The following is a 21,618-nucleotide window of genomic DNA, read 5'->3' as shown; positions in this document are numbered from 1 at the left end:
TTGGTAGATAGACAGACATAGGCATTTTTTGCTTCCCCTATCCTTTTCATTGTATACCCTTTTGATTAGACTTGCAAGATAGCAGGCAAATAAATTCTTCCTCTTGGGTGCACTCTATCTGTAGCCAGGAGGTTGGCACTATTATATTTTAAGCTAGAGTACAGGAATCCCAATCCCATTCTCATATACCATCTTCATAGCCAGCTGTTCACTTCCCAAATAAACAAGTCTTCTCTTCTCTATCCCTTCCCTTCTATGGGCAGCAGTGAAGAAAATACCACCTGTGCTTCTGTGGACTTCATTTTTTTGCCCGAGACTTCAAGATCTTTGGCAATGTTTTCTGGGTTCCTTCTGGTAGTCAACAAATATTTATTAAGTACTTACTATGTATCAAGCAATGGATTAAGCTCTGGGGATACAAAGACAGGCGAAAAACCAATTCCTGCTTTCAAGGAGCTCACAGTCTAATAGGGGAGATGACATGCAAACAACTCTATATAAATAATATAGACAGGAGAAATTAGAGTTCATCTCAGGAAGAAGTCACTAAGATTGAAATCACTTCAGCTGAGCCTTGAAGGAAGCCAAGAGGGAGAAACAAGAAGGTGGGGTGGGGGGTGGTGCAGGGAGTGTTCTAGGCGTGAGGGATAGCCTTTGAAAATGCTCCAAGTTGGGACATGAGAATGTTGTACTCAGGGTTCTCATAGCTAGTATCTTTTTTTTTCTCAAGTGAATCATCAGCAAGTAATAGTCATCAGATTTGACAAATCTTGGGAGGTTTTCTGTTATGTACTCCCTGGTAAGATGCAGCCTATTATTGTTATGAGGTTAAACTATAAATATAAATATTTAGCACAATGGATAGAGCGCTGAACCTTTGGAAGACCTGATTTTCAACTCTGTCCTAGACAGTTACTGGCCTTATGTCCCTGGGCAAGTCACTAAACCTCTCTCTGCCTCAGTGATTTTCCTAAAGCACAGGTGGGGCCATGTCAGTCAGGGGCTCCCCATCACCTCCAGGATCAAATGCAGAATCTCGGTTTGGCATTCCTACCCCCCCCACACACACTCTTCTTACACCTCACGCTTTGATCCAGTGACACTGGCCTCCTTCGTTGTTCCATGCACAAGACACTCCATCTCTTGGGTCCAGGCATTTGCTCTGGCTGCCTCCCATGAGTGCCCTCTGCCATCATCTCTGGCTGCTAGCTTCCCTGACTTTAAGTCCCAATAAAAATCCTATCTTCTACAGAAAGCCTTTCCCACCCCCTTTTAATCCCAGGGCCATTCTTTCGGTTGTTCTCTATTTATCCTGTACATAGCTAGTTGGGATATATTTGTTTGCTTGTTGTTTTCCCCATTTTTTGCCTCTTTTTGTATCTTTTTGTTTGTTTTTTTTAGTGAGGCAATTGGGGTTAAGTGACTTGCCCAGGGTCACACAGCTAGTAAGTGTTAAGTGTCTGAGGCCGGATTTGAACTCAGGTACTCCTGAATCCAGGGCCGGTGCTCTATCCACTGCGCCATCTAGCTGCACCCTCTTTTTGTATCTTAGCACAGGGCCTAGCACATAGCAGATACTTAATAATTGTTTCCTGATTGCTTGTTGAATAGTTTCTCTTCCGAGCTTCACCCCATGCTTCACCAAGTGCCTAGTGGACATTTTGGATCGGATGTTCTAGAGACATTTCAAACACAACATGTCCAAAACAAAGCTCAGTATCTTTCTCTCCAAATCTATCCTCTCGTCCAGTTCTCTTTTAGTGTTGAAGACACTGCCATCCTTCCAGTCACCCAGGCTCACAACCTCAGGCCCACCCTCATTCTCGTCATTCCAAGTGTCCAATCAGTTGCTAAATCTTGTCATTTATTTTTCTCTTGGATTTGTTCCTGTCTTTCCATTCATACAGCCGCTACCCTAGGTCAGGTCCTTATCACCTCTCATCTGCACTATTACAGTAACTTTTCAGTCGGAGTCAGGAAGACCTGAGTTTAAATCTTCACCTATTAGCTGTGTGACCCTGGGTAAATCACTTAATCTCTATCTGCCTCAGATACCTCATCTGTAAAATTGGAGATAATAATAGCACCTACCTTATAGAGTTGTTGTGAGGATCAAATGAGGTATTTGTAAAGTACTTAGCATTATGTCTGGCACATAGTAGGTGCTTAATAAATGCTTGTTACAAATTTTTAAGTCTCCCCCCCAGGCCAATCAATTTGCCACAGATTGACAAAGTAATTTTCCTAAAGCACAGGTCTGACCCCGTTGCTTCCTTTTACTCAATAAACTCCAGTAGCTCCCTATTGCTTCTAGGAACAAATATAAATTCCTCCACTTGATATTTAAAGCTCATCATCACCTGGCCCCTTTCTATGTTTTCAGTCTTCTACTTTCCCTCCCTTCCCATACTCTCCAGTCTAGTGATGTGCTCCTCTTTGTTGTTCCTCACACACCATCTCCTGGCTCTACTTTGATAATGGTTGTCCTCAATTCCTGGAAGACTGAAGCGCACTCTCTCCTCCTTTCTCTCTCCTCCTTTCTCTCTTTTCTCCTCTCTCTCTCTCTCTCTCTCTCTCTCTCTCTCTCTCTCTCTCTCTCTCTCTCTCTCTCTCTCTCCCCCTCCCTCTCCCTCTCCCTCTCCCTCTCCCTCTCCCTCTCCCTCTCCCTCTCCCTCTCCCTCTCCCTCTCCCTCTCCCTCTCCCTCTCTCCCTCCCTCCCTCCCCCTCTCCCTCCTTCCTACCTTTTTAGTCTCCCCATTGATTGTTTGAAGTACAGGGTGATGATTGTATGAATGGAGAGGAAGAGACATTTCGAAGGAGGAATGGAATGGATATGATGTGGCCAAGAAGTGGAAGAGAGTAGTCAAAGATGACTGAGACATAAGTGCCTTTGACATCCATATGGAATGTGCCAGAAAACCCCCCTCACCAATTTTAGTTTTTTGATCACTTGGATGGCTCTGAAATCCCTTTCTTTGACTTGGAACCCTGCTACAAATAGCAAACCTTCTATGTAATTTTTATCTCTGTCTGGGCAAAAATTCCCATTTGTATGGTGTGTTAAGATTTGCTATGGGGCAGCTAGGTGGTGCAGTGGATAAAGCACTGACCCTGTATTCAGGAGGACTTGAGTTCAAATCCGGCCTCAGACACTTGACACTTACTAGCTATGTGACCCTGGACAAGTCACTTAACACTAATTGTCTCACCAAAAAACCCAAAACAAAACAAAAATCAAGATCTGCTGAGTGCTTTTGTTACAGTGCTGTGAGATAGGCCATAGAAATATTATTGTCCCCTGTGGGTCTTTTCTTCTCCAGAGAGAAAAAAGTTCACCTTTCTATAGAGCTTTAGGGTATAAAAAGTGCATTCCTTAGAGCACCTCTGTCAAGTTGGTAGAAATGCACTTCCCTTCAAGAATGTTGAACAAAAGAGCAAAGCTTTATTGGAAGTATCTCATGGGATTGGCTGGTGCTGACATTCTGACTTTGCACAGGCTTTTTCCCCCCATGGTGTCACTGGTCCTCCAAACACAACACGACATAGAGCCCTGTTAGGAATCTCACAACCCCAGGATTCAAGACATACTGTTGGCATTGATTTTATCATGGTCTGGGGTTTCTAGAACTGCTCTGGTATTTTCAACCAATGCTCTGGACATTGAAGTTTGAAAGTCATTGGCAGGAAGAGGGGTGGGCTGCCCAGCCTGCCCATATGTTGTGTCATGTATCCAGCTATGGTGTAGGAGGTGTGGATGTTGCCACCTCTAACCACCAAGGCCATTTTATCTAGGGTTGAATTCTATTCTTAGCAAGTACCATCAGGACCACCAGAAAAAACCACTGAGAGTATACAAAGAAGAGTGAGAGAAAGTGTCTTAAACACTTGTTTACCCTCGAGAGGTGGCCGCTGCCATTTCATCCTTACTATTTTCAGCTTCTGCTCTGCCAGCCCCTCCATCTGACCTCCCTGCTGTAGGCTGCCATCCTGGGAAAAGCTGTCAATGTGCTCATGACCAGTTACCCAGTGCTCATGTCCCTTCCTTGGCTTCCCCTGCCAAGGCAGGGAACAGGAGTCACCCTTAATGCCACCAGTGACTAATCACTGAGAATATTTGTCTGTCTTTGCATAGCTAACGTTAAAATGCACCACATTATCTCTTCAGATGGAAGGCTTTGTAAGTGGCCAGGTAATGTTTTCCTATATCGAGGGCGCCATCTGCAGGCACAAGTTAGCACTGCATTTCAACACCCATTCCATTGTGTCACTTGAATAGCTTGAAAACTGGTGGAGGATCACAGATTGTAAGGGCAGGACAAGGCCCTAGAAGTCACCTAATCCAAGCCTTAGTCACAAAGCCCCATCACAACTTTCTCAACAGGTTGTTGAGTACATCCAGTGACGGGGAACTTGCCGTCTGCCTCCCAAGACATTTCTCTTGGTAGACGGCTTTGTCTGCTCTTTGAAAGTTGGGACTCCTTTATTCTTCATGTCCTTAAAGCCTTGCACGGTGTTTGACTCGTAAATGCCTGCTAATTGTTTAAAGTTGAAGGTCAGTTTCCACTTCCATATCCCTGTGCAGATGCCTCTCCTGAGGACCACTTGTACATCCCGAGCTGCCTACTGGATAACTCCATGTGAATGTCCCAAGTGACAGGGGATCATGGTGGGAAAAACATTGGCCTTAGGGAGCAAGTATGTATGGCACAGTGGGAAGAGTACTGGCCTTGGAGCTGGAAAACCTAGGTTCAGAGCAGGCTGTTATGTTACTACCTAGGTGACTGGGCAAATCACTCAAAACCTGAATGTCAGTTTCATTTTCTGTGAAATGGGCATGATAACCCTTTCCCCACCTTCTTCACAGGGTTATTATTTACAAAGTATTAGAGGAATGTGAATTGCTATTATTTCTTTGGGCGGGGCAGGGCAACGGGGGTTAAGTGACTTGCCCAGGGTCACACAGCTAGTAAGTGTCAGGTGTCTGAGGCTGGATTTGAACTCGGGTCCTTCTGAATCCAGGGCCAGTGCTCTATCCACTGCGCCTGGATTGCTATTATTTCTTAATATTTTCAAGCTTCCATTGCCTGCCTCAAAAGACTTTTGGTGATCAGATGAAACCTGGTATATAGAACACTTGGTAACCAAAAAGCCATGTTGATGTGTGAACTGTGACTTTCTTTTGTCTCCTCATATTCAATATATATAAACCAAAAGTTTTTATCCCATAGATTTCTGGGATTCTCTTGTGCCCTCTCACAGGTAGCAGGAGCTTTGTTGTGAGCCTCAGTATTTTGTCAGTGTTGTTTTATGTACCTAATTAAAAGGTTTACCTTTGGAAAGCAAAAAAATCACCCCATTCAATTTTCTTTTATTTCTTCCAATTTTCTTGATAAATTGGTTTTTGTAACTGGAGTTTCCTGAAATAAGACACACCTACACTTTGAGGATCATTACTTTTTTTTCTTTTCCTCATTGCTTAGAAAACAATGGATGTCTTTTAACATGCTAGACCTTTATTATGTGTGTATGTATGTGGAATTTCTGGGTCATGGTCCTGCTTAACACGTATGGCCAAAATCTTAGTTACCAATTCTTTTATCTTTTAGGACGCTCCAACTTCATTTGGTCAAGTACAACTTGGTGCTGAGAAGCCTCAAAGATAGTGAACAGGTGAGCATTTTGATTTTCTTTTCTCCTCCCATACAGAAGTCAATTTGCATAGTATTCACAGACTTTAAGGCAGTAAGTTGGGGGCACATCCTTTATAGAATGAGAGGTAATAGATGGTCAACCAGAGCACTGTACAGGTGGTCCTCAGGAGAGGTATCCGTACTGGGATATGGAAGTGGAACCTGACCTTCACCTTTAATCAATTAACAGGCATTTATGAGTCGGACATGTAAGGCTTTAAGGAAATGAAGAATAGAAGAATCCCTACTTTCAAGGAGCTTATATTCTAATAGTAGACTAATGCAGTCTACCAACCAGTGGTAGTTACAAAATGCAGGGGCTCCCAGAAGACCTCAAGGGTGGCCTCTAGCATGTTGGGTGGATCTTCTTGGCAGAAGAATGGGGAAAAGAATCCTGCAGGGAGAGACGGCCTGGATGGCTTGTGATCTGCACTGCTGGAGGGAGGTCCTACATGGATGATATCACAGATCCATTCATGTAGAGGATTTTAGTGTGTTAAGATCTGGTCCTGTCATTTCTGCTTTAAAAAATGCAGTGGTGGTTGGGGCAGCTAGGTGGCGCAGTGGATAAAGCACCAGCCCTGGATTCAGGAGGACCTGAGTTCAAAACCGGCCTCAGACACTTGATGCTTACACTGGACAAGTCACTTAACCCTCATTTCCCTGCCAAAAAAAATCTGCAGTGGCTCCCTTTTGCCTCCCAAGTCATGTTAGAACTTCTTGGGCTGGTGCTCAAGGGTCTGCACAAATTGGCACCTCCCTGTCTTTCTAACCTAATCTCACTCCTGCTAGCACTAAAACGCACTATTCTTCCTTCAACATCCCAGGCTTTCTCACCTCTGGGCCTTTGCTGGCATTGTGTTCTCTAGTTTACTGAATATCTTCCTTCCCCTGTTTGAATTTGAGTTCCTACCCTAGCTGTTGAAGCCAACTCAGGAGTTTCCTCGGGGAAGTCTTCGATGACTCCCTCTCCCCTGCCTAGTCAGAATGACCTTTCTTCCCATGACAGCCCACAAAGCTCCTTGTCTTGCACCTCTGACGGATTTACTGCCTCTCTCCATGTAGTTTAGTTGCCTCTGTCTCTGTGCACACGTGCGTGTGCATGCATGCCATGGAGAAGCAGTGTTGCACAGTGGTTAGAGCTCCAGCCTTGGAGCCAGAAAGTCCCGAGTTCATGCTCAGCCTCTGACACATATTGGCTGTTCTGGGCAAGCCAAGAAAACTTTCGGTGCCCCAGGCAAGTCTGTACCAATGGTAGGTTTCAGAGCAGGTGCTGACTTGCATGGAGTTGCTGACTTGAGGGAGTTTCCCTAACTAGAGGTCCTGCACTAGTGAAATCACAGGTCTGGGTGAAAAAATTACATTCTTAAAAAAAAAAAATTACATCCTTTAGTTGTCTCCCTGCTAGAGTTGGGAGATCCATGAGTATAAATAACCAGGCCTTTTCTAAACCCTCTCTGTGGCCAGCCCAGTGATCTGTACACTGTGGGAGCCTAGTAAATACTGGGTGAGCTAAGCTACATTGTTTTGTAGCTGTGCCCAGCTGATATCTCCATCCCCTACTGTCTTACCCACCTCAGCTCTAGGGAGATGGGGAAGGGCCTTGGAGCCCAGAAGACCTGGGCTCTGACTCCTTACCATGAAGAGCATGGGCCTCTGAATCTCAGCTTTCTGACCTGTAAAATGGGCATGTAAATACCTGAAGGGTTATTGTGAAGATCGCAGGGGGAAATGTCTGCTCCTCAGCCTCTCTGACTCCCTGGCTCCCTCAGCTTGGCTCAGAGCTGCCTTCTCCACCAGGTCTTTCCAATCCCCAGCTGCTGGTTGATTACTTTGTATTTCTTCTGTGTGTGCTTAAGCACATGCTATCTCCTTGAGGGCAGGCACCGTTGCATTGTGGTCTTTGTGCATAACAGCACACTGTAGGCCCTAAATAAATTCTGGTTGATTGAAAGAGCTCCCTCTTCAAGTCTCTTGATCGTGTTCAGGGAAGGATTAATGAAAAAGGAAAGAAGGAAAAAGCATTTATGAAGCACTTACTAAGTGATAAGCCTGGTTTAGGGCACAAGGACTGGGTGAAGAGGAGGAAGGGGAATGGATATGGAGGCAGGAAGCTGAGAAGCCATGGAGGGCATGGGCAAAGAACAGGAAGAAGGCCTCTCCATTGGACAACTGTTAGCCTCCCGTTCTCCACCAGAGATTCTGAAGGGCTGGAACCTCCCTCCCAAACCACCCGGTGGGTCACTACTTTAATTATTTGTTATAATAATACAGCAGGCACTTACTGCAGAGCTCTTTAATATCTGCCAAGCATCTCACAAATATTCTCATTTGCTCCTCATAACAACTTGGTGAGCTAGGTGCTGTTATTGTCCCTATTTGACCGTTGAAGAAAGCGAGGAAAAGGGAGGTAAAATGACTTGCCCAGGGTCACACAGCTAGGAAGTCTCTGAAGCTGAATTTGAGCACCCAGTGCTCTGTACTATGGTGCCACTGACATAGCTGCCTTGTATATGTTTATATGTATTCACTTAATATGTATGCCAAATGCATACAAATACAAACATATATACACATATACATAGATATGTATACATATACATCTGTGTGTATGTGTGTGTGTGTACTTGTTGTTTCCCACATTTGAATGTAAGCTTTTGGAAAGTCAGGATTTTTTCATTCATTGTACTTCTGTCTCCAATGCCTAGTACAGTGCCTGCCGCATAGAAAGTGCTTGCTAAATTCTGGTTGACTGGTTGGTTGAATGGAGTGGGAGGAACCAGAAATTCAAGGAGATTTGCCCACCTCATCTATGGACCGCTTGGTCTCCAACCTCCTCAACCCTATTGCTACAACCAGATGGTTTGTTGGATGAAGGAAGCAGAGAGGGCATGAAAACGACCCTGGCCCAGTGTCTGCCTTCCTTGGTTGTGAACAACCACCCGGCAAACAGCCACTAGAAGTCATAGATGTTCTTTCCCGCCTTTTGACTATTAAAAAGGTAACAGCCGGTTGCCTCAGCCCCTTACAGGACTGCCCGCCTGCTGGGCTGTGCTCATGAACTTCCCCTGGTAAGTGGTCTTATGGAAAGTAGTCAGCACATCAGTGCTAGGCTATAGCCTTACTCTGGGATGTCTCCGTGTCTTTTCTTTGCTCCAAAATATTTAGTGGTTCCCTGTGGCCTCCTGAGTAGAGTTCAGATTGTTCTGCTGATTGGTGAAGAGACGTTCTGGTGCTGTTCTCTCCTGCTAATGGTACCTCATGTTCCTTTCCTTCATGTACACAGAATACGCCCCAACCGAACGATTCTGTTCCCCAAACATTTCCTGTGTCTTTGAACCTTTGTTCCCATCCCAACTTCCCTCTTTTCCTCTTTGCCTGTTGAATCCTATTCTTTAAAACCCAACCCAACTGCCACCTCCTCCTCCTCCAGTTTTCCCCTCACACAGCACTTTGTTTTACACCTCGCTAATGCACATATGCATGGTTATGTATTATGATCCTCTCTCAGCACAAGTAAATGCTTAATATATGTTGTTGTTGGGTGGTGGTTGTTTTTAAGGTGAACCGGGGCCTCTCCATCCCCAAAGCTGGAGCTTTTCTTTAGGCTGCTGTTTTTCAGGGGGTGAGGGAAGCTGAAAAAAAGTGATAGCTTTGTAGTATTGTTTTTTTAGTTAAGCTTTTTATTTAATGTTTCAAAAAATATATTTAGTCAAACAGACCAAAGCCCATGTCATCATCAGACTCCTCGGACTCTTCTTTTTTTGCTTCCTCTTTCTTCTTCTCCTCAGCTGGGGCAGCTGTGCTAGCAGGAGCAGCACCTCCAGCAGGGGCAGCACCACCAGCTGCTGGGGCAGGTCCACCAACTCCTACATTGCAGATGAGACTAGCAATGTTTACATTGTTCAGGGCCTTTGCAAATAATCCAGGCCAGAACGGTAAGACATTTACACCTGCGGCTTTAATGAGGGCATTCATTTTATCCTCCGTGACCGTAACCTCATCGTCGTGGAGGATGAGATCAGAGTAGATGCAAGCGAGCTCAGAGACGGCCATTTCGGGAGATAGATGAGGAGAGATTTGTTTGTAGTGATGCTAGCCGCTGCCTGAAGTGAGTGTTCACCCCAACATGGCCTTAGCTTCCGAAGAAGAACCAAGCACCTTACAGACAACTGAAGAGAAAGTGTAGTATTTTTTTTTTTTGCAGGGGGGAGCTTTGTAGTATTTTAAAGTTGGTAGGGACCTAGAAGATCCACTGAAGCTATACCCTCAAATCTACAAATGAGGAAAATGAAGCTTCAGAGGGAAATGACTTGGCTAGGGTCATATAGGTAATGAATAGAAGAGTTAAGATTCAAACCCAGGTCTTCTAACTCCATATTCAATGTGCTTTCCATGATACCATTGACTAGCAATTAAAAATTTAAAAAATTTGTCAATCCTACCACCCATGTAGGAAAGCAAAACCTAGAAGTCATCATGGAGCTGCTAATATTGTTAGTTTTAATGTCATTGATAGAATCATAGTATTTAGAATCATAATTCTTGGAAAGAAAGTGTTTTTTTTTTAAATTATACATATGATCATATTGCTAGGGGGAACAATGGACAGAGTGCAGGGCATGGAGTCAGGAGGACCTAAGTTCAAATCTTGCTGCAGACACTTACTAGCTGTGTGACCTTGGGCAAGTCACTTAACCCTGTTTGCTTCCGTTTCCTCATGTGTGAAATGAGCTGGAGAAGGAAATGGCAAACCATTCCAGTATCTTCACCATGAAAACCTGAAATGGAGTCACAAAGAGTCAGATACAACTGAAAAAACTGAACAACAATGAATTATTGTGCAATTTGAGAATGGAAGGGATATAGATTACTTTGCCCAACTCCCCATCTAGTATGGGAACCTTCTGGTGATGGAGGAGCTCTTTTTCTCCTGGGGCAGTCAATTCTATTGTGGGATTGTGGGACAGCTCTAATGTTTAGAAAGTATTCCCTTAGGTTGAGCTACATTCAGTCCTTCTGTCATTCTCGTAACTGTGCCTCCACTCCTCATTCCTTGGGCCTAGCATGCCTTCCTAGAGATGTATAGAAAAACATCTTCCTTCTTTCCCATGACAACTTTTTGGATATTTGAAGACTTTGATCATATAACCCTTGTTATCTTTTCTTTCACATAGCTTTCAGGTACTTCTGGATATTCTCCAATTGGTCAACTTTCTTCCTGAAATGTGGTCTCCAGAACTGAACACAATCCTTCAGATGGGGTCTGGGGACCCCAACATAGAGGATAGTGCATTCTTACAATTCCCTCTTAATCTGTATGCTAGGTTTTAAAAAATTTTATTTAAATTTTTTTTTTTGAGGGGAAATGAGGGTTAAGTGACTTGCCCAAGGTCACACAACCAGTAAGTGTCAAGTGTCTGAGGCCGGATTTAAACTCAGGTCCTCCTGAATCCAGGGCCGGTGCTTTATCCACTGTGGTACCTAGCTGCCCCCTGGATGCTAGTTTTAAAAGGAGAGAAGGGGTGGGGCAGCTAGGTGGTGCAGTGGATAAAGCACTGGCCCTGGATTCAGGAGGACCTGAGTTTAAATCCGGCCTCAGACACTTGACACTTACTGGCTGTGTGACCCTGGGCAAATCACTTAACCCTCATTGCCCTGTAAAAAAAAACAAACAAAAACCCAAAACAAAACAAAAGGAGAGAAGGGAGGCAGCTAGGTGGCACAGTGGATAAAGCACTCACTGGCCCTGGATTTAGGAGGACCTGAGTTCAAATCTGGTCTCAGACACTTGATACTTACTAGCTGTGTGACTCTGAGCAAGTCACTTAACCCTCAATGCACCCTACTCCGCAAAAGGAGAGAAGGTCAGAAATTGTGGAGACCTCCCAAATTTACATTGACATTAGATTTTGTTTTTTAGTATCTATGTCATACTTGTGTGAGCTTGTGGTCTTTTGAGACACTCATACTTTTTTCACACGTGAACTTCTTTGAACCAGGTTTCCCCCATTTGTACTTGTTGCAGATAATTTTTTAAAACCCAAGTGAAAAGCCATTACATTTGTCCCTATGAAATTTCATCTTGTTGGCTTCCATCAGATTTCCTGCCTGCAGAAATCTTTTTTTTTTTCCTTTTTTTCTGGCATTAATTCACAGTCTCTCCCACTTGGGGGTGCAAAACTATAATGACAGTAACTCACACTTAGATAGCACTTAAAATTAATGGATCATTTAGTTCAGCCTTAGAATCAGTGGATCTGAGAGCTGTTTGGGGTTCAGTTATTCAACCAGTCAAAGCTACCTAACTGTACTGTCCCCTAGCCTGTATTTCTCCATCTTAGCCACAGGTTCAGCATGAGAGGCATCAAATGTTTTGCTGGAATGTAAATCTCCTTTGTCTGCCACACTCCCCTCACCTCCCAGTCTGCTAACCCTGTCAGAAGAAATAAGGCAGGTGTGGCAGGGCTTGGACTTGAGGAAGCCCCACTGGATCTTGAAGATCCCTGCTTTCTTTTGGCAGTGCTCAGAAATGATCTTTGAAGAATGAATTCTAAAATTTTTCCAAGACTAGAAATCAAACTCTCTGGATTGTTTGTAAATTCTTTTGTTTTGCATTTTAAAAAATCAAGACCTTGGGGCAGCTAGATGGCACAGTGGATAGAGCACCAGCCCTGGAGTCAGGAGGACCTGAGTTCAAATCCGGCCTCAGACACTTAACACTTACTAGCCGTGTCACCCTGGGCAAGTCACTTAACCCCAATTGCCTCACTAAAAAAACAAACAAAAACAAACAAACAAACAAAAAATCAAGACCTTATTTGTTCTTGTGTGTTTGGCCTGCATCTCTCCCCGTATTCAGAAGCTAAGCTTTCTGTGTCAGTTATGGAGGCCTGCCAATCAAAATCCTATTCTCATGAGAATTTAGGGTGTTTCTTTGGGATTCCACACCATATTAACCAGAATTCTATCCTTCCTAGTCCAAAGAGAGTTTTCTTTGATAGAGAAAACAGAAGGAAGAATCAAGTAGTTCTGCCTTCTTACCCTTGTCCTTCTCATCTGCTCATTACCCCAGTCATCTGCCCTGTCCCTTCTTGGGGCCTTTCTGGGGAGGCAGGATGGTGCAGTGGAAAGATTGTTCGGTTTGAAGCTGGAGAATCTGGGTTCGAATCTGCCACTTAGGTGAGCCATTCAGTGTGACTGGGCTTCTGTAAAATGAGGGGATTGGGCTAGATGACCCTCGAAGGTCTCTTTCAGTGCTAAACCTGCCATCCTGTGGTCTTTTTCTTTCCCCTAACACTGCTTTAAAAAACAGGGACAAACCCTTTTTTGTTTTCATTAGAACATTCATCACCAGCCCCAGTTTCTTTTGTCACTTTTTAGAGCCCCTGATACAAATGGTACAGGACCATGCTACTCTTTTTTTATTTATCCTTAGTTACTTGTTCTTTTTTGGGGGGTGGGTGGGGGAGGCACGGCAATGAGGGCTAAGTGACTTGCCCAGGGTCACACAGCTAGTAAGTGTCAAGTGTCTGAGGTTGGATTTGAACTCAGGTCCTCCTGAATCCAGGGCTGGTGCTTTATCCACTGTGCCACCTAGCTGTCCCACTTGTTCTTGCTTCCAGATTTTGTACCTGTCTTTTTAAAATCTGAGATTGTTCATGAATTTTCTCGGTATCATAACAGAATTTTTAGGCAGCTTCTCTTTCCCTTTGTTGGAATAGTTTCTGCTTGTGTTTTCAAAATTTTATTCTTAAGAGCTTCTGATTTCTCTTGTCCTAACTTGCTTTGCAAAATATCAAATCAATGCATCCTATACATGCTTTATCTGGGTATCCAGAGGTTTTCTTTCTCTTCTCTATCTAGACCTCTATTATGGAGTGGTCACTTGCCTCCAAGGTTCCCATTATTTTTACTTCAACAACAAATGCCTCCTTGGTGGGAAGTGGGTCCTGAATTGCCATTTTCCCTATCACTTCCTCCATCTTTTGAAGTGTGAATGATCATTGAGCAAATTACAAATTTATCAGCTGTCCTGATTTTGTCAGAGAGAGAAAGAGAACCTGTTGATTTTTGAATAGTTGAAGTGCTCCATCACTATAATATCATGCTTCCCATAATAATTCGTGAAGTTTGTTTCTCCAACTCATCTGTCCAGGTGGTCTGTAGTATATCACTATGACAATATTGCTTCTGTTGCATGTTCTGTTGATCATCACCAGAACATTCTCCACTCTGTTTCTCCCATTAGGTTCCTGGATATTCTCACAGGAGTATATGAATATATTGTGAGAAAATAATTATTAATAATTGATTTCTTGGGGGACCCAGGGATCAGTCCTTTCTCCCTTCTACTTCAGAAAGTTGAGTTCTCCTTGAGAGATTTCATCAAATCTCATCTGGGACAAACCCAAGGGAACAAAAGGAATGTAGATAGGTTCTTTTGTATAGATTGCTAAAGGACTGATAGAATTAAACACATGCAGATAATGGATTTAGCCCTAATTTAAGTGAGGGGTTTTTCATTCTTTTCCCTGATGTCATCCCTAGAGTTCATTATAATATAGTTCACCTTCAAGTCCCATCAACCAATAGATTTGAATAATGTTAACCAATTAGATTTGATTAATGTATAATGACCCACCTCTATCAAAAAAGGATAAAAACCTTTGGAAGACACTATGCAGAGGCTTCTGGGTCATCTTCTGGATCTCTGGGAGCCTTTTTCCTGTTCTGGCTAACTGGCATGCTAAAATGCTCTTTATTATGTGGTCTGGGACCATGAGAAGTTAGAGAGACGTGGTCAATCCCTTACTGGTGTAATATTAATAAATTAATAATGTGCTTACCCCAAACTGGTGTCTATAGTAATTATTTTCAATGGCACAGTATATGTGTGTGTATGCATGTATATGTATATATGTATACATACATACACACATATAGGGAGAGAGAGAGGACAATGATTTTCTACCTCCTTACATTCCTTCCCCTTTATCTTTTCTCTTCATCTTAAATAAGGTATGTCCTTCCAGATCCAAGTTCTTCTCATGAGTCCTGTCTCACCAGGTCTCTGAGGTTCCTGTAAGGTCACATTTGCTTCCTTTTGTCAGTGCCTCTAGTTGACCTGGTTTGTTACTCATGGTTAATGCATTTGCATATTGACATCTAAAGCCATGGGTTTTATTGCTGGCTTTCTTCTCAGATCTTGTCCTCCTAGTCTTCTCTTCTTGTTTTCCTGTATTGTATCTGCTATTCTGGGGTTCACAGTTTATCAGAGCCAAGTAGGCATTTTTACCTCTCCCTCTAAAGGCCTTTTGATCAGACTGACAAAATTCCAGACAAACATGGCTTTTCATGCTGTTGTTAGGTGTACCATATTTCTTGCCCAAAGCCTATTATTTCTATAATTTAAGTTATGGTGCAGAAATTCAAATCCCTTCCTCAGATATGATTTTCTTAAACTCCCTTTGTATTTCTCAGATCTGTCTTTCTCTTTTGAATCCCCTGTATTCAATTGGCAACAGTAATAATACTATTTCTGTCTTCAAGGTCTTTGGTTTTTTGCCTCTGACTTCACAATTTTTACCAAAACAAAATTAAGTGAATTGTAATTCACATAGCTAAAATATCAATTCTGGGATTTGAAACCAAGTCTTCTGACTCTTGAATACCACACTGCCTTTTACCTATGTGCAGAAGAGCTTTGCATTATAGGAGTCAGTGAGGCCTCGAGGATCCTGCTCTATGTCTTACAGTGTGAGAACCCACAAGCATGGCTCAGCTGGGGTGCTGCTTCCTGGCTGTCTCTGTACCTGAGCATTGTGGGCCATCCCTGGATGTGCCTACATCTTCCACGGGGAATTCGCATCCCAGAGGAGGGGGAAGGCTGGGAAGGAGCATGCGTGACCTTGACCGTGGAGGGCCAGGGGAGGAGGCAGAATGGTTGTCTCACTCACTGATGTACTCTCCCTATATATGTTAGGGTTCCGGTTTTGGAGGAACAAGCCAGATAAGGGAGGTTACAGGGAGAGGAGGGGCCCTAGTCAGGACTGGTAGAGGAATCAGCTGTAGAATGATGATGTGCTGTTCCAGCTGGGGCTTTGAGGGACACAATTGTACCAAGATACGGCCGACTTCAGTACTTGCCCTCCTGCCTTAGGTGGCACTTCCAAGTTCACTGGCCTTTTTTCTATTTGTGGCCTGAGCACAGTGCCTGCTGCTCAGCGGGTCATTTCCTTTTAGATGACTTTGTTCGACTCTGTGATTTAATAAAGAATTCACCTTTGAAAATATGATGCCTGACACCAAATGCACAGCACTCCGAGATGCAGTGAGTAGTGAGGGCCCCTTTTGCCCGTCTTTCTGGACTTTGAAAAGCAATCTCTGCTGGGTCACAATACTGACTCTCATGTCCTCCCTGTGGTGTGGTGGAAAGTGTGCTGGACTTAGAGTCTCTCAGGATTTGGGTTCCAATGCCTTCCCTGACACCAGAAGCAGTATTGCTTCCAGAAAGTCACTTCATCTCTCAGTCTCTGCTTTCTCATGTAAAATGGGGTTAATCATCATTGTAATGCCTGCTTCACCGGATTGTTGTGAGGATGAAATGAGATAATGTGTGCAGAGCACTTTATAGAACTTATCAGGGGTCACCAATAATATTATCATGAGCTATACAATTTTGCCTCTAATGTGTCAAAAACCTTTTGTCTGTCACTTAATCAACTGTCAAAACTGACTAAAAAATTGGATTTAAACCGTAAATCACTTTCTCAACAGAAGCACTGAATTCAGAGCTAGGATCTGGGCTGTAATCCTAGATCTGCTGTTCACCAACTCTTGCCACTTCAGGTGGCCATGTAACCTCTGTGGGAATTGTTACCTCATTTATAAAATAAGGGGGCACTAGATGATTTCTAAGGTTGTTCTTAGCTCTTAGTACTATGATCCTAATTAATCTACAGAGCTAGAATTTTGAGGTCAAGCATTTGTCACATTATCTCCCTTGCAAGAAATACCATTAGAACCCTTTCCTTCCTTCTGCTTAGCGGCAGCTGGGTGCTTCAGTGGATAGAGAGCCCTGGGCCTGGAGTCTGGAAGAACCAAGTTCCAATCTGGCTTCAGGTACTTACTGGTTGTGTGACCCTGGGCAAGTCACTTAGCCTCTATTTTCCTCAGTTTCCTCAGGGATAAAATAGGAGTAATAATAACACCTTCCAATAGGGTTTTGTGAGGATCTAATGAGATTATATTTGTAAAAAGTGCTTAGCACAGTGCCTGGCACATGATAATAAATGCTTTCCTTTCCTTCCTCCTTCCCTGTCTAGATGAAGCTGTGCTAACTGGATCCACTTCAAATTTACGTTCTATAATCTCAACCGGGCTCCTGGTTTGGCCAGATGGTCCTTGCAGACCTCTACGATCCACTCTGTTATCCCCCTGACCCTTCCATTCCCACTTATCTTCAGTCTCTCCCTGTCTACCAGCTCCTTCCCTAGTGCCTACAAGCATGCTAATGTCTCTCCTATCCTCAAAAACCCTTCACTTGCTCTATCTATCCCTGCCAAGTATCATTCCATATCTCTCCTCCCTTTTGTGGCTAAACTCCTTTGAGAGGGTCATTGATTCCTCTCTAGTCTCCAGCCTCATTATTCAGCACAAACTACCCTCCAGAGGTATCAGCACTGTCTCACTTGCCAATTCTAACAGCCTTTTCTCAGTCTTCATCCCTTTCCACCTCTGTGTGGTCTTTGACAATGTTGATCGTCCTCTTCTTGATGTTCTTCTCTCTAGCTTCCTCTCATTCTTCCTTCCTGTCTAACTGCTCTCTCTCTGTCTCCTTTGCTGGATCTTCATCTGGGTCAGGTATAGTAACTGTGAGTGTCCCTTCAGGCTTTGTCCTGGGCCCTCTTCTTGTCTCCCCCTGTACTATTTCACTTGGTGATCTATCTTAGCTTCCATGGATTCAATTGTCATCTCTGTGCAAATGGCTCTCAGATCTGTTTATTCAACCCTAACCTGTCTGCTGACTTTCAGTCTCACATCTCCAACTGGATGCCTGTAGACATCTTAAACTCATCATGCCCCAAAATTGAGCTCATTATCTTTTCCCCCAAACCTTCTCTTGTTGAATTCCTTATTAATGTTGAGGGCACCATGATCCTTTATTTCACTAAGACTCACATAGGTGTCACCCCTGACTTATCTCCTGTTCTTTCCAACACTCCTGTCACCCCAGTGCAAGCCCTCATCACTTCATACTTAGTTTATTGCAATAACCTTCTGGTTGGTCTCCCTACTCCTACTCCCTACATCTCTCTCCCCTGAACATGTAAACCCTAGCAGCTTCCTATTACATCCAATATAACATTCTCTGGTGTTCAAAGCCCTTCACAACTGTGCCCCTTCACCCCTTCATACCTTTCCAGTCTTATACCTTTCTCCCCCATGTACTCTGCAATCCTGTGACACTGGACTCCTTGCTTTAGTTAGCACAGTTAGTTGGCACAGTGGATAGAATGCTGTAGTAGGAGTGTGACTCTGGGCAAATCACTAGACTTTTCTCAATCTGTTTCCTCATCTGTAAAATGGAGATAATAATAGCACCTACCTCTCAAGGTTGTCATGAAAATCAAATGAGGTAATATTTGCAAAACTCTGGAAACCTTAAAGGTGCTACGCCAATGCCATCATCACCCTCTGAGAGGACGCTTCATTTCCTAACTCCATGCACTTTTCCAGGCTGTCCACCGTGGTTTGCCTCTTGGCTTCCCTGACATCCTTCAAGTACCAGCTAAGATTCTACTTCCTACTAGAAGCCTTTTCTCATCCCCCTTAATGCTACTAACTTCAGTCTCCAGTTTATCCTGCTTCTATCTTGTTTGTGTGTAGTTTGCTTGTTGTACCCCCCCCATCAGACTGGGAACTCCTTGAGGGCAGGGCCCAACACTTGGCCCAGTGCTTTGCCCACAGCAGGCCCTTAAATGCTTCTTGACTATTGGCCAGGTTGTGAGGAGCCTCAGCAGAAGAGCCTTGTCCCTCTCCTGAGGGACTTTGTCAATCCCTTTGTTCTTGCTGATTTCTTTCAAACAGAACATGTGCTCCCCAGGACGTTGCTGAGCAAAGTGCTAGTGCCAAAGCATGAGGTCCCTGGGAGTGATTTTAACTGTTTCTATTTCTGAGAGACTGGGCTTAAAAAAGAACGTGGATTTTAGTTCTGTGTGTGTGCCTGTGCGCTGTTTACTGGTGCTTTAAATAAACTTACCACAAGGGGGCAGACTGAGCTCGCATGAGCAGCATCTGTGGCTGGCTGCAACCTTTGGAGCAAGACACCAAATCTGAGCTCTTCTGTTTCTAGCCTGTTCTCCAAGTACAGGTTTTGGGCGGGCTGGGAGACACAGCCAAGGTTATTTATTTCCTGTTAGGCTCCCTGGCTAGGTTTTTGTGTCCCTTATGGTTCGTATGGGACAACTGTGGATCTGCTTCAGAGCTGACCTGAATGACTGGGTGCTTAAGAAGAGAATCCCTTAGTTAGCCAACATTGTTTTAGGGTTTACGGGAACCAAGAGAAATGGAAAGAACACTAGACTGGGCGACCCTGGTTCTAGCCCTGGCTCTGCCACTGATTCATAGTGTGACCTTTGCTAAATACCAGCCTCAGAACTGGAGAAGACTTTAAAAATCATCCAGGGATTATTTCATTATGGGTATTCATAAATGCTGGTTGGTTAATTAATTGGAAGACCTGTAGCAATGCACACACTCTATCAGACCTCCTATACGTAGACATCCAGTGTTTTCTGGCAGATCTCCAGGGATGGGAGCCTCCATTCCCTCAAGGGCTCCAGTCATTAGGAAGGCTGGACTGGATGGAGCTGCTTTCTACAAGAAGTGATTGGGAGACTTGTGCCCGTAATTCTATTTCTGCCCTCTGGGACCAAGCGGAACAAATCTAATCCTGCTTCCCCGAGATTCTTGAAGACAGCTATCAGATTTCCCCTAATGATATCATATTTTCCCCAAGATAAGCATTTCTTGTTCCTTCAACTGGGCATTGTGTGACATGGTGTTTTGAGTTCCCATCCTAATCTGGCCACTTTCCTTCTCCCCACCCCACCCCCCACAAATTTTAAAATCTGAAATAATTCATGATCAAATTCAGAATTTAAAAAGTTTTCTTTCAAAGACATTTTAAAAGGAAATAAGAAGAAAGCATGCACTGAAAAAAACCCTAGAGATGAAGACAAATATACTTTTTTATACAGGCACTGGGAAACACAATTGAATTGTTACTGTTACTCATTGTAACACATACCCCACCCTACAAGATACCCTTTTCTAATCATTGAGGTATCAGTATGCAAAAATGGAATAATCTGCTCTTTTTTATTTTTGCAGGGCAGTAAGGGTTAAGTGACTTGCCCAGGGTCACACATCTAGTAAGCAATATTGAAAAAAACAACCCTAGAATGGAAGCTTTCCCTCCCCACCAGAATACTATGGCAAATTTTATAGGAAATGTTAGTATACTGAGAGAATTTTACATATCTAAATTGGCTTTCTTTAAGAACAAAAATTATGTTTCATATATAGATTCTGTGATCAATTGTTCACTATGTATGTATTGTCAGTAGACTTGCGAATGAACAAACACATCTTGGCTAGCAACTGGCACATCTTGCTGGTACCAAAAGAACTCTTGAAGTTTGAAACAATCTTTTAATTCAGAATAAATGTGCCATGCCATAGCGCAACAAATATGTGACACTCAATAAGATACTGACAGGTAAGTGCTGCATGGAAATGATGAGATCCACCCGCAAAACAATTCTGCACAAATTGTGTGCTGCACAAACTGTGCGCTGTTGGGAAGTTGTTCCTTCATGTGATGTTTTTTAGTGTCTCTCCTAAAATATGCCCAGAACTAGATATAATGCTATGGATAAGCTCTAACCAGGACCAAGGACAGCAAGAATATCACTTCATTTCAAATCATTTCCACCAACCCCCCTCTTTCTTCTTCCTCACTACCCTATCTCTTCCAGGTAGCCCCATTATTCTAGCCCCCCAGATTCACAGCCTGAGAATGAAAGTATCTTCAGCATCTTGGTCTCCCTTACCTCACCCTCCTTATCTAATCAGTTACCAAATCTTGTCCATTCTGCCTCTGTCACAGCTCCCACATCCTTCCCTTTCCCTCTAGTCACATAGCTACCACCCCATTTCATGCCCTCATCCCTTCTCGTTTTGACTCTTGTAACACCTCGGCTGGGCTCCTTGCCCACATTCCCCTTTCCAAACCATCCTTCACACGCCTCCCAAGGCATCCGTCTGACTCCCCTTCTCTGCTCTAGAAGCTTCTCTGGCTCTCCATTGTCTCTAGGACAAGCTCCTTTTTATGACATTTAAAACTCTGCACAGCCTGACTCTAGTCACCTCTTCGACATTACTCCCCTTCACACAGTCTACTTTCTGACCAAACTGACCTCACCAACATCACTCCATCTCTGGTATCAGCTACCCCTTGTCTAGAGCAAGTTCCTTTATTATCCCGAGCCTGTTATAAGACTCAGCTCAAGTACAGGCCCTTCTGGGTTCCTTCTCCCCAAGTTCCAACACCAACCCCCCCCCCCATCATCTTCCATTTACTTTGTATATATTCTGTAATCATTGATATATCTATGAGTTCCCCTTAGTAACTGTAAGCTCCTTTGTCTTTGTACTATACCCTGTGCCTGGTGGGCAGTAGGTGCTTGACAAATGCTTACTGAATGAGTCTGGATCCTTTGTCTCTGTTAATGAGCCCCAAGGTTGCTTTGGTTTTTTTGGCTGCCACTTCACTCAGTTATTTCCCAATTCTGAGCCACTGTTTTCTTTTACAAAATGAGTTAGTTGTGCTAGTTGGTATTTAAGGTCCTTTCCATCTCTA

The 21,618-nt window shown here is 43.6% G+C and overlaps 1 protein-coding gene and 1 long non-coding RNA gene across 2 annotated transcripts in view; one reads left to right on the top strand and one right to left on the bottom strand.

Annotated features, from left to right (window-relative positions):
* Positions 1-21,618, top strand: part of LOC122736970 — a 252,776-nt gene that overhangs the window by 58,141 nt on the left and 173,017 nt on the right. Inside the window, exon 2 of the long non-coding RNA XR_006354224.1 lies at positions 5,607-5,670. This is a non-coding gene — a long non-coding RNA (uncharacterized LOC122736970). The remainder of the gene's footprint in view (positions 1-5,606; positions 5,671-21,618) is intronic.
* LOC122736969 (60S acidic ribosomal protein P1-like) lies at positions 9,371-9,746 on the bottom strand. Its single transcript, XM_043979368.1, has one exon. The coding sequence runs from the start codon at positions 9,744-9,746 to the stop codon at positions 9,399-9,401; it is 348 nt and encodes a 115-aa protein (XP_043835303.1). The 3' UTR covers positions 9,371-9,398.

This window comes from Dromiciops gliroides, chromosome 1 (genome assembly GCF_019393635.1).
Source record: "Dromiciops gliroides isolate mDroGli1 chromosome 1, mDroGli1.pri, whole genome shotgun sequence".
Classification (NCBI taxonomy): Eukaryota; Metazoa; Chordata; class Mammalia; order Microbiotheria; family Microbiotheriidae; genus Dromiciops; species Dromiciops gliroides.
Note: the sequence above shows the minus strand (reverse complement) of the source record. Positions and strands in the feature narration are given on the sequence as shown.

What these genes read in the sequence shown, in the direction of transcription:
- LOC122736969 (XM_043979368.1), bottom strand. Translation starts at nt 9,746, where the DNA reads ATGGCCGTCTCTGAGCTCGCTTGCATCTACTCTGATCTCATCCTCCAC.